Raw genomic sequence first — 13,182 nt, forward strand, 5'->3', positions numbered from 1 at the left:
AAAAAAAAAAAAAAAAAAAAAAAAAAGAAATATTGTTGTGTAAGGAGAGATATTCTAATAAAATTGCTTCCCCGTCAGTTCCTATTACTAAGGGACTAAAGCTATTGAGCTGTGGAACTTAGGCCAAAAAGGGGGATTTGGAAATGCAAATTAGTGATAAGACGGTAATAAAGGTCTTTTATTCAGCAACACACCATCCCTGGTGCCAGGAGCTATTTTAAAGATGACTCTTAATAGTTCTGTGAAATTGGAAGCATACATACCCAAAATGGACATTTCTGGCACAGTAGCATGATAGGGTCCATTAAGAAACTCTGGTGCGTTGTCGTTGATGTCTTGAACTTTAATAATAAATTCAGAAGGAGGCTCAAGAGGTTTGCTTGTCTCCCAGTCCACTGCTTGAGCTGTGAGGGTGTACTCAGCCTTTTCCTCTCGGTCAAGTCTTTTTATAGCATGGATATCTCCAGTTACATCATTTATTTGAAAAATTGTCCCAGCTCCGTCGCCTGATAGGATATACTTAATTTTTTTGCTCCCAGGATCCAGGTCTGTGTGTAGCTAAAATAAAAATTGGCATTAGTTAGTGATGGACCGATCTGCAAAATTATTTTTTAACTACCTCCTATTTGAATATCAAGTTGGTTCTTTTTACATGACATCATCAACTTCTGCGATGAATAGCAGTAGAAAGGGTGTATACAGCAGAGTGGATATCAATCAAATATAAATACAATGAAATTCATCTAAGCAAGTTAGAACAGTTTTTTAAAAGTACTATGACCTGGTTAGTATAAGCTCATATAATGATAAAATGCTCAAGAAGAAAATATACAAATGTATGTATTCTTTTCAACTTATTGATTTATTTATTTAAAGTTGTTACAATTACCTACCCTTTATGGATCACTACCTGTGTGCCAAGGACTATGTGAATCACTTCTCATATAATCATTTCCTTAATTTTTACCAAAAAAAAATAAATGAGTTAATAATATTTCATATGAACCATGAGAAATCTGAGGTTCAATACAGCACATAATAAACTCCCCCAGGTTTACATTTGATAGAATGAAGTATATTAGACCCAGAGTTCAATTCATATCCACTTACTATATTTATACAAACAAAAATAATACTAATAACCTGATTTATATTAAGATTTTATGTTTTATGGGGCTTTTTGCCCTTTAATTCTTATGATTTTTCTGGTCCAGGAAAATCATTCCTATTTTGTAGAAAAGAGCATTGAGGCCAGAATGTGGGAGCATTTTCTAAAACAGGAACCCTTCAGAAAATGATCCAAATCCATTTAGCTCATGGCAGCCCATGGCAGCAAGCATTTATTGAACAAATGTTAACTGAACTTATGCATTAGGCAAATACTCTCCTTGAAACATGTTGGTAGGTGCTTGGGAGAATAGAATCCCTAGTTTTGAAATTCTCGCTGTTTGTTCTTAAGAAGGAGACAGGAATTTTCTTATACATAATCCTCCTTTATCCTATGTTGACCTCTGTTAAAAACAAACTAAAATAAAAGAATAGATAGATAGACACAAATGTTTGTATTTTTAAAAGAAAAGTTCATTGCAAAGTATTGCTTAAATGCACATATTTTCAGTTTAACTCAGTTATTTAACTATCAAAATCATTCCAGTTATCACACCATAAGATCTCAAATATTTGTTCCTTAACAAAAATGCTTGTGGAAAGAAATTCCTAGAAATTCAAAAGACATTGTGTTCTCATGGGATCCCTTTCATTCAGAACAGACTCTATTGGTTTCCTCGCCAATTTAAATTGTATTTAGCGCTTCAATAAGTGAAAAGAAAGGATTATAAAAAAGACATAAAATAGCAACAAAGAATCCAAATGCATCTAGATCTCCTACTTTACTGTGAATATTTTTAAAAAGTTAAAGCATAAGATCAGATCAAATATTTATTGAATCTCAAAATGTATCCCTTTCTTTTATTGTATTCAATTTATTAACAAGAACAAACACTGAAATGCCACTTTATCTTAATGAATGTGGGATTATAATTCATTAATGTGATATTAATCCTAATTTATGATCATTTTAATTTATGTGCATTTTAATATTCCATTAGCATTTTTATTAAAAAAGAAAATTTGAATAATATATCATTCATGGAAATTTCCATTCACATACAAGGAGTTCTTGAGAAACAGAAGGTATTGGGATGTATCACTTTCTTTTGTTTTTCCACAACATTCTGCTAATTAAAAAATAAACCATTCAAATTGGTGCTATAATTATTTATGTTAAAACTTATTTGTGTCATATTTCCTTCCATTTCTAATATCGTCTAATTAATAAATTATAACGTTAGGTTTGGATGATCCCTTGCATTTAAAATTAACTAAGGGAGAAGAAAGAAAAAGTATAGGTTTTGAAAAAATAAACACAAAGCTAAGATTCAATCTCTCCACACAAATGGGAGGAATTAACACATTTATTTGAATTTCAGTTTATTTGTCTATAATATGGGGATGAAACTTCTACCCTTCTGAACTGATTTTACAATCTGAGACTCTCCATCTGTTTGAAACAGAGAAGCGGCTATATTAAGTGTTTAGTAAATAAAACCATTTTGACTTCATATCATATTCAATCATATAACACGTGCAACTATCTGAAAACATTGTGAGAAGCCAAGTTGCAACCCAAGTGAAAGTAAGTTCCCAACACATCACTGAAAGATAAGTTTACACATTATAATACTTCGAAAAACATCTTAGCAAACACTGTATGATTTCTCTTTCTTCTGGAAATTTCATTTTTATTTTATTTATTTATTTATTTTTTTTGAGACAGAATCTTACTTTGTTACCCTCAGTAGAGTGCTGTGGGATCACAGGTCACAGCAATATCAAACTCTTGGGCTAAAGCAATCCCCTTATAGCCTCAGACTACAAACATCCACCACAATGCCCAGATATTTTTAGAGATGGGGTCTCACTCTTGCTCAGTCTGGTCTGGAACTCCTGAGCTCAGGCATCCACCCGCCTCGGCCTTCCAGAGTGCTAGGATTACAGGCATGAGCCACTGTACCTGGCTGGGAAATATTAATTTTTAGCTTATTTCAGTAAAACCCAGATCCTGGGATAATGATATCTCAGAAAGAAATATTATTTTTCTATCTATATTCATTCATTTTGTCCTGTTATTAGTATCTCTCTCTCTCTCTCTCTCACACACACACACACACACCCTTACATATGACTTGCTCAGAGAACCAACTTGATCTTACAAAGAAAAGATTGTGAATGTACAAAAACAGCCATTTGCAGACAGCAGAGGGACCTGAGATTCGAGATCTGACTCTCAGGATGGACGGTTCTCAGCTTCTGCTTTTTGTCTTCACATAAGTGTGTGAAACCCTGCTCACTCCAGTGCAACACTACTTCCCTGTCCACGTACCCACCCAAGGACACTCTGAGACTATGGAGTCAGGCATCCCAAATGCACTGAAGGGTTACATAGCGCGCATCCTCTAAAGGCGTGAGTACTGTCTCCTTCAGGGGCTGCTTCTGCCAATCAGAATAGGATTAAGGACCACATGCATATGGTCTGGGGAGGTAGGACTCCTTGGGCTGGTGGTGGTACCCAAAAACCCTCATCCATTCATTTAATAAATCCCATCCTCTTCACTGTCTTGGGGTGGAGGTAGATTAATAAATGACAAACACTTGGTCTCTGCTCTCAAAGAGCCATAATTTTGGGGGGGAATAAACATAAATAAACAGAAAATTTAGAGAAAGTATCTCTACTACTATTACTATGATGATTTTTGACTGCTTATTATCTGGTAGACATTTTTTATGTATATTTATACATAAAGTGGTATTCTCACAACAAACGAGACCATTTCCCCATTTTCCCAATGAAATTATAAGATTCAGAGATTTTCACAGAACTTTTCCAGAGAATTCACAACCCACAAGGGGTACTATGAACAGCACAAGTTGTAGAGTCCATTTCTAGATTTTAGTGCAGGATCTAAGAGCAATGCTAGGAGAAGAGCAGGGAAGGATGAGAACATATAGGAATTTACTTAATTCCGACAGCAGGGTGTGGAAGGATAGGAAAGAACTTCCCAGAGAAGGAGGATGAAAACTTCAGACCTAAAAGAGGAAGAAACCTTGTTCCAGGCACAGGTAATTGTATGGATAAAGATCTAGAAACAAAAGAAAGCACAGCATTCTAGAAAAAATAAATACTATTTAATCTGAATAGAGAAAGAGAGGTAGCAAGAAATAAGAATAAAAACCAGACGGGGGGGCCTGATTATGCAGAGCTGTTGAACCAAGACACAGAGTTTGGATTTGACTATTAAGATGACAGGGGACTGTAAAGGCATAGAAGGATTTCAACATGAGCCTGATACCATAACAATTTTGTGGTAGGAACATCTCAGAGACTGGTGTGTGCTTACAAGAAAGCATTACGGAAGCAAAGAGGAAGGGGAGGACAGAAAGTGAACTCAGACGTCAAGTCACAAAGCTGCCTCAATTCCGATTCTTAAATGCAGCTCAGCACCCAGGATCTGCCACATTTACTATCAGATGAATCCCCAGCCCCCCTGGCCACTCACTGCAGCTGAGCTGGAGACACACAGATCATCAGGTGTGCAATGAATGATCCCTCTCTTTCACAGTAAGTTTTCAATTTCAGGAATTGCTACATAATTGATCCGAATTGTATTAGCATCATTACACCCTCATCGTCTTCTATGTATTTCCACATCACCTCAGAATTAAAGGACAAGTTTTTACTATAGGAGTCATGGGAAGAATCACTTGCATTTCACTCTTTGTATTTCCTCTGCCTGGGAAAGCGTCTGGCGGCAATATTGTTGGATGCTCCATAAATATTTGCAGAATAACGTGAATGTAAAAAAGGGAAAATAAAACATTCTTCATTTTATTTTCAAAGCAATGATTTAAATAAGGAGGCAAAGGAATTTAGAAAAGCTAAACCTAGGGATCTAAATCTTATCTACAATAAATGCAAAGTCATTGAGTTTCCTTAAGTTTGTATTCAAAGTTTGCATCCAATATAGGAACTGAAGGGGCGGCGCCTGTGGCTCAGGGAGTAGGGCACCCACCGATCCCATATACCGAGCCAGAGTGGCAGGTTTGAACTCGCCCAGGCCAAAACTGCAACAACAACAAAAAATAAATAAAATGGCTCAGCGCCTGTGGCTCAAGTGGCTAAGGAGCCAGCCACATACACCTAAGGTGGCGGGTTCGAATCCAGCCCGGCCCGCCAAACAACAATAATGGCTGCAACCAAAAAATAGCTGAGTGTTGTGGCGGGTGCCTGTGGTCCCAGCTACTTGGGAGGCTGAGATAGGCGACTCGCTTGAGCCCAGGAGTTGGAGATTGCTGTGAGCAGTGAAGCCATGGCACTCTACCCAGGGGGACAGCTTGAGGCTCTGTCTCAAAAGAAAATAAATAAATAAATGAAATAAAATACTAAAAAAAAAAAACCATAGGAACTGAGACTTAGAGAGGCTAATGGAAGAAAAGACAGGCAGATGATAGCTAGATGGAGGGTAATGGATAGGGTAATGGAATAATAGACGGGTCCTGATGTTAGGTACCTTATTCTCAGACACCACTGCTCTCAGAATCACAGTAAGAACCCTGATCTTCAATATCACTCACATCCCTCTCATGGTTACAAATATTGATTGTCAGAAAAAATACAAACTACTTTCCCTTCCTATCACACTGGATCCCAGGGTGCTGGAGTAAATCCTAGGAGAGGAGAGTTTAATGCAGATAAGTTCTCCTATTTACCACCAGACTTATGACTTAGTTACCAGAGAAGTTAAGACTGGGTCATGCTGCCTACCCCTTCCTCTAAAACAAGACAGGAACTGGAACTGTGTAAACTATAGGTGGAATCATTTCCTCCTCTGAAAATCAAACAGTTCTGGCATCAGAACTTATTTTGCAACTGCACTCTATCCAGCCAGAAGAACAGCATGAGAGTGTCTCTCCAGTTTCCTATCTTCCTCTTCAGAAGTTCCTGGGGGAGGAAATCACCATCTTTTAGAACACAAAGGGCTAACGGGGATCAGTGCAGCATGAATCTCTGTCACTTGCTGGTCCCCACTTCTCATGGACCTGCTCACCTTTGGAGCAGAGAGCAAGCCAAGCCTGCTGGAATCACATGACACCTCAGCACTATCTTCTCGGTACCCAGCATAGTGCCTGTGGGTGTGATGGCCTATCAAGCCTCTGGCGAATGGACTATCATCCTTAAATCACAGCCATCAGATTTAAGAAGGGACAGAGGACTTGATCCCAGTATTAGTTTCTGGATGACAGCAATGCAGGACTTCAGTCTAGAGCAGGCACATGTTTAGGCTGCTAGGAGAGAGGCAGAAGGCTTCTTTGAATGCCAGCCCTCCATAAGGACCAGGAGTTAGCCTTGAACTGCTCATTTTAACTTCTAGTTCAGTATTCTTGGGTACTATAGAACATCTCACAAAGGATATTGACCAAATGTGAAATGTCCCATTCAAGAAAGAGTGAAGTCTCATCATTGCATTTAAAAAATCAAAATAAAGCAAAAAACTAGACAACTACTTTTTATTGATACTTTAGAGCTAAATAAAGCATCATGTTATGATGGTAGATGATGACCATACAATTTATGAAATGTTTTTACATTAAAATATTGTACTGCTACAGTAAATCTAAATAATCCAAATATAATTATTTTTAATTCAGTCACTCCATTCTTAACAAGTTGTAAAAATAAATTACATCATAAAATGTAAACGAGGTATTCAGCATTAAAAATACCCAAAGACTTTAGTTAAGATCAGATTGGGAATATGCAATGACCTTTATGATCACATACTCTTAAAAAATTATAGCTCAGTGAAATAATAACAGCTCTCAAAATAATTCTCAACCAAATCAAGTCACCCTTAAATTTGTCTTAAGAGGTAAATAGCTAAAGGAGATAAATTTCCTGATTAGATAAAAAGAACACAACACCTTACACTGGAAATCAATGCTGCTTAATAGAACAAATAAATGAATTAATTAATTCTAGTATTTTACAGCAGGCAAATGTATAACATTTGGTAATTCAAAGATGTGTCCCTGGTATTCTAGGAGTGAGACTAACGAAGAGCATGACCTGGCCATGGGGACAGGTACCCTGAGAATTAGAAAATTGGAAACAAGTCCAAACAACTTGCTGTGTGGGGCTACAGACACTTGAAAATACAGTCAGAAAAAGGAATGTGTTGCTTGCTCTACTCTTTTAAATGCTCACTTAAGTCTGTTTTCTCTTTCTTTTTTGTCTGCATAGGATCTATCTCAATGTCCTACACCTACTCAGTGATTTTGCATGCATGAACGTTTCAGGTGACAGAACCAGATGTATCCCATTGAGTCAGATTTCATATCATGCATATTTTCACATAACTGTGTAGAGACCATCAGAAGAGCACATGCATTCAGTGGGGAAAGCTCCTGATTCCCAAGATGAGGGGGAGACACAATAGAAAAGTCTACCTAGGCTCAGCGTCTGTAGCACAGCCGTTGCAGCCACATACACCAAGGCTAGTGAGTGCGAACTTGACCCGAGCCAGCTAAACAACAATGACAACCGGAACAAAAAATAAATAGTTTGGTGTTGTGGCAGGAAATTGTAATACCAGCTACTTGGGAGGCTGAGGCAAGAGAACTGCTTAAGCCCAAGAGCTGGAGGTTGCTGTGAGCTGTGATGCCACAGCACTCTACCAAGGGTGACATAGTGAGACTCTGTCTCAATAAAAAAAAAAAAAAAAAAAAGGAAAAAAGAAGTCTGCCTAGTTTGCTCCTAAATGGCAACAGATATTTAATATATATTCTTCTTAGCAAAGTATCTCAAGAATGGAAGAAAAAGTATCCAATGTACTCAGCCCTACTATGAAACTAATTTATAGCTTTCATAGGAAAGCTAAACCCACTTATAGCTGTGACACCATAACACCCTAGTGAGGGCGACATGGTGATACTCTGTCTCAAAAATATGGTGAAAGGGGAGAGAGAGGGGACTGGAGGGGAGAGGATGGGTGGAGGGAGGGTGTTTGGTGGAACCACAACTGTGGTTCATCTTACAAGGGTACATGTGAATCTTTTTAAATGTAGAATATAAATGTCTTAACACAATAACTAAGAGGATGCCATGAAGGCTATGTTAACCAGTTTGATGAAAGTATTTCAAATTGTATATAAAACCAGCACACTGTACCCCATGACTGCATTAATGTACACAGCTATGATTTAATAAAGAAAAAAAATTACATGGCATGCAAATAAAATCACATGGTATAGGCACATTCTGTAAACCAATTCATCCTGCAAATTTTGTAACAGAATTGACTGGAAAATAGAAAGGCAGTATAAGGCCACGCACAGTGTCTGACCCTGTAATCACAGCACTCTGGGAAGCCAAGGCGGGTGGACTGCCTGAGCTCACAGGTTGGAGGCCAGCCTGAGCCAGAGCAAGACCCTGTCTGTAAAAATAGCCAGGCATTGGGGCACGCACCTGTAGTCCCAGCTACTCGGAAGGCTGAAACAAGAGAATCACTTGAGCCCAAGAGTTTGAGGTTGCTGTGAGCTGTGACACCATAATACCCTACTGAGGGCAACATGGTGATACTGTCTCAAAAAAAAAAAAAAAAAAAAAAGAAAGGCAGTATACTAATAGCTTGGCTAGTAAGAATGTAAAGGAAGGATATTGACAAGAAGAGGCTGACAGACTCTTTCCTGAGACTTTCCAAGCCGACATTCATGAGCTTGGTAAATTTGCTACCATCTTCTGTCTGGACCACAACTTCACAAGTTTAGAAACATGATGCATCAGCCCTATGGCAAATCCATTGCTCTTTAGGTAGATTCTAATAAAGTTCTCAAGTCTCACTTTTTTTAAGGCAAGGTATAACAATAAATAGCATTTTCAGAGTCTAAAATATTTAAGTTATCTTGATGGGCACAATTCCTCATGACACAAAGCCAAACCATCTTTGTTGACAGATTTCAGAGAAAGGGGAGTTAGATGGATTAATTTTGTAATGATGCCAGACAATAAAATCACCTAAATATGCCCATTTTATTAAAAAATGGTTTCAAAAACACTCTGAAGAGTCTCAGCTTTTTTTATTCTTAGAATTTCTGTTTTCCTTTGTGTACTGAGATGGACACTCAATATCTAACCAAGCAACCACAGGAAAAACAAGACAAGCTACTCCTTTACTGGGTACAACATATGCATGCTGGTAATGGCCTGGAACAAATGTTAAATCGTACAGTGTTGGAAGTCAGTATGTTTCTCTAAACCAACCAAAGATTTAAAGAGTAGTAGTTCAGGCTCGGCGCCTATAGCTCAACCGGCTAAGGCGCCAGCCACGTACACCTAAGGTGGCGGGTTTGAATCCCCAGCCTGGACCCGCCAAGCAACAATGACGGCTGCAGCCAAAAAATAGCCGGGCATTGTGGCGGGCGCCTGTGGTCCCAGCTACTTGGGAGGCGGAGGCAGAAGACTCGCTTGAGCCCAGGAGTTGGAGGTTGCTGTGAGCTGAGATGCCACGGCACTCTACCCAGGGGGACAGCTTGAGGCTCTGTCTCAAAAAAAAAAAAAAAGAGTAGTAGTTCAGATCACAGGATCTGTGATGAGAGTCTGATAAGAAACAGAAGTGGTTTGGAAGAAATACACAGGGAAAATTACTTAACCTTCTCCAGGACTCAATTTTGTTATCTGTGGAATGTTTTCAGTAACATTTCCATACTAAACATTCTAACATTTTGTAGTAATTAAAATGTGACAATAGGTAATGCTATTAAAGGCATGTTATGTTCCAGAAACTATGATACTCAAATAAAAATGTATATAGTGTGGATTCTTGTGGGCATTAAATTTAGAAAATAGAGCAATGAGTGCTGCCCAAGTTGGGACTATTTTCCAAGAAAATATATCTATCAACATATTCTGGGTAAGAATTTAACATACAACATTGTAATAAAAATAAGAATGTAACTTCTTGAGTTAAATGAGCTGAGCACAATCTGATTTTAATCTATTACATATGTTGTGTAAGTTGCCTAATACTACACAGCTGGTACTTATTCACCAATTCAATAAGTAATGATAGTAGATTTGGAAGTTTTCTTTCTTCTTACTAAATAATTATAAGCCTAGAAGTGGAAGAAGGGAGATCAATGTGCATTGGGTCGGTAAATAAAAGCTTGCATGAGCAAGAGTGTGGATGGAGAGTAATAGTGGACAAATTACTGAAAAGATAATTAAGTGACTAGATCAAAGAGAGGATAAATGGACAGATGGATAGATGAATTAACTGGCTCATAAGAGAAATAAGATGAAGAATATGGGTGGGTGAATGATTTTATTGGAGAATGCATGGGTGAAGGAAACAGTAGATAAAGGATGGGTAACTAAATGAGATTCTCAGTCATCCTTCCTTTTATGAATCACTGCACATCAAATGTTGTGAATCGATGGATGAACAAACCTATGGATGTATTAGGTGAGTGGCTAGGCTGGAAGGAACGCACGGTTTCTCACAAAAAGACAGGTTTGGGGAAAACATAACTATTTTGTCTCAGAGCATTCCCTATGATACACTAAAGCAGGCATTGAATTGGAAGTTCAATTATAAATTAGAAAAAATTCTTAGGTGAAGACTCTTTGTGCATCTTCAGAAAGAGATGGACATGAATATGGATACAGATAGCTATCCATTTTGTAAGGAAGGAGGGAAGACTATGTTTGGTGTGTGTAAATAATCAAGTAACATGTGACATAACTAATAGAAAAAGTCACCCAGAATTACCAGGTATACAAAAGAACTGGATTTTAAAGATATAAATTAAAAAAAAATTCAGATTGATATGAGGGTACAAGTGTTTAGGTTACATTGTTTTTGCTTCTAAGGTAAAGTTCAGGTAGTAATTGAACTCTTCACCCAGGTAATGTGCTGTGTACCCCAACACTGTGCACACTAGGTGAGAACCTGCTGATCACCCTCCCTCATCCCCTTTTCCCCTTTCCCTCCCCCCCACTAGAATATACTTGTGTTTTCCTTTCATGTGGGCTTATAGTTGTACCCAAGTGCCTATCAATTCATGAATGGATTAAAGATATTGATTTTAAAACAGATATAAAAGCTATTTTCTCAATGGCAAGTAGAGCTTTCAGTCGTATTATCAAGGAGGGAGAAATCGAGAATGTTGTATCAGTGTTCAGCATGTGTTAGAGCCCTTGATTAACCAGAGTACTAATAAGAGTTGATAATATGAGACAGATTTCTGACATGGTAATCACAATTACTTGCTAAACAGGATGTATCTTGTTAAAGAAGCTAACAAGAACACAGTGGCAGTGTCGCGAACCAGCGCGGCAAAGGGGAGCGAACCAGAGTGGAATTGGTGGGGACTGAGAAAAATGCAGCTTAAGAGAAGAGTCAGAAACAAGGATGGGATGGGGAGGACTGGCTGAGCTGATGGCTGCAGCCAGCACCAAAACACAAAATCAGCTTTATTTTATAGTATCTGTATGGGGTTGTCCAGAGGGAGGCTGCATAGACAACAAGGGAAAACAGCATAAACAAAAGACATAGTTTTGAAAATGTAAATGGATTTACATTTCCAGGAAATGTAAATGAATTTAACAAAGACAAACCATCTTCTTAATGGTTTCTACTCAACTTCATTAACATATGACAAGAAGCAAGAAGGGAAAGATCAATGATCCCAGCATAGTTAACAAAACAAAGAGGGAACATGAAGAAAGGAATATGGCTGTTTGGGGAACGGAGGAGAAGCAGTTGGGGGCTCATTCTCTAAATGTTCCCCAGGCTGAGGGCCCTGCCAGTCTCACAGCCTGCTCTCCACAGGGAAGAACACTGTGGCTGACCAAATAACAATTATCCAGTGACTCCAACATTTGATATTTATAACAAGAGTGTGAGGAAATCAAAATGCAGTGACTTGGAAGAGCATTACAACTGATGTAAAAAAATAAATAACATAAAACCGGGATTTAGTTTGGGCCATATAAAAATGGCATGATGGGGCACAGCTTGTTGGTTTATTTTTGTGTGTATGTGATCAAAAACCTGATAAAAACTTCGCTGAGTGATCCAGTCTTAACCCTTGAAAATGTCAATAGTCTCATTTAATGCCTTGTTAAGAATGCAGAGGCTCATGACCCAAATTATTATAGAAATAACTGTGTTTTCAAATTTCAACTATGACAACTCAATGAGTGGATAAATGGGTTGATGACTGGATAGATGAATGGGCAGATAGATAAGAGAATTAAGAGGAAGAGAGTGGATAAAAAGGGTTTTCGTGAAGAATTCATGGGTGATGAAAGAACAGAGGAGAGAACAGAAATTCCCAAACATCCTTCATTTTTCATAAATGAGAATCAAAAGAACTGGGTTGGATTAAAAGTAGAAGATAGGATTGTACCATCCACTCGAATTTTTCCTACATTAAGTTCCTCTTGCAAAAACATTACTAACAAGGCCATCTGCACTATATTCAAGAATCTTCTCAGATTGTTTTAAGGATAACATGTATGTGAGAGCTTGATTTTGCTTTTTTAGCTCCTATTCTCTTAAGCATCATTATCCCTATACAATCACCCTTCTGAATACATGGGTTTCATATCTTTAGCATCAACCAATCTCAAATAGAAAATATCAGTAAAAGTTAAAAAGTAATACAAAAATCAAGAATAATATTTTTTGGAAAAACACAGTATAACAACTATTTACATGGCATTTTTATATATTAGGTATTAAAGACCCATTCAGTAGTTTGCATATTATATGCTTGGGATCAGGTGTATTTCAGATCCCTGATATTTTTCAGATTTTGGAATATTTGCATATAATAATAAGATAGCAATAGGACTGAAGTCTAAACTCAAAATTCATGTATGTTTCACATACCCTTTATACACATAGTCTGAAGGTAATTTTATACAATAATTTTCATAATTTTGTGCGTCTATCACAGGAGATTAGGGGTGAAATTTTCCATTGGTGGCAGGGAGTTGGTGGCCAAAAGGTTTGGATTTGGAGTATTTGGATTTCAGATTTTCCTTTTTTTTTTTTTTTTTTT

At 37.7% G+C, this 13,182-nt stretch overlaps 1 protein-coding gene across 1 annotated transcript in view; it reads right to left on the reverse strand.

Annotated features, from left to right (window-relative positions):
• Positions 1-13,182, reverse strand: part of CDH8 (cadherin 8) — a 377,151-nt gene that overhangs the window by 250,926 nt on the left and 113,043 nt on the right. Inside the window, exon 3 of the mRNA XM_003801316.1 lies at positions 264-558. Coding sequence (XP_003801364.1) covers positions 264-558 — 295 coding nt within the window. The remainder of the gene's footprint in view (positions 1-263; positions 559-13,182) is intronic.

The sequence above is a fragment of the Otolemur garnettii genome, unplaced genomic scaffold (assembly GCF_000181295.1).
Source record: "Otolemur garnettii isolate 467f Iridium unplaced genomic scaffold, OtoGar3 scaffold00207, whole genome shotgun sequence".
Taxonomy (NCBI): domain Eukaryota; kingdom Metazoa; phylum Chordata; class Mammalia; order Primates; family Galagidae; genus Otolemur; species Otolemur garnettii.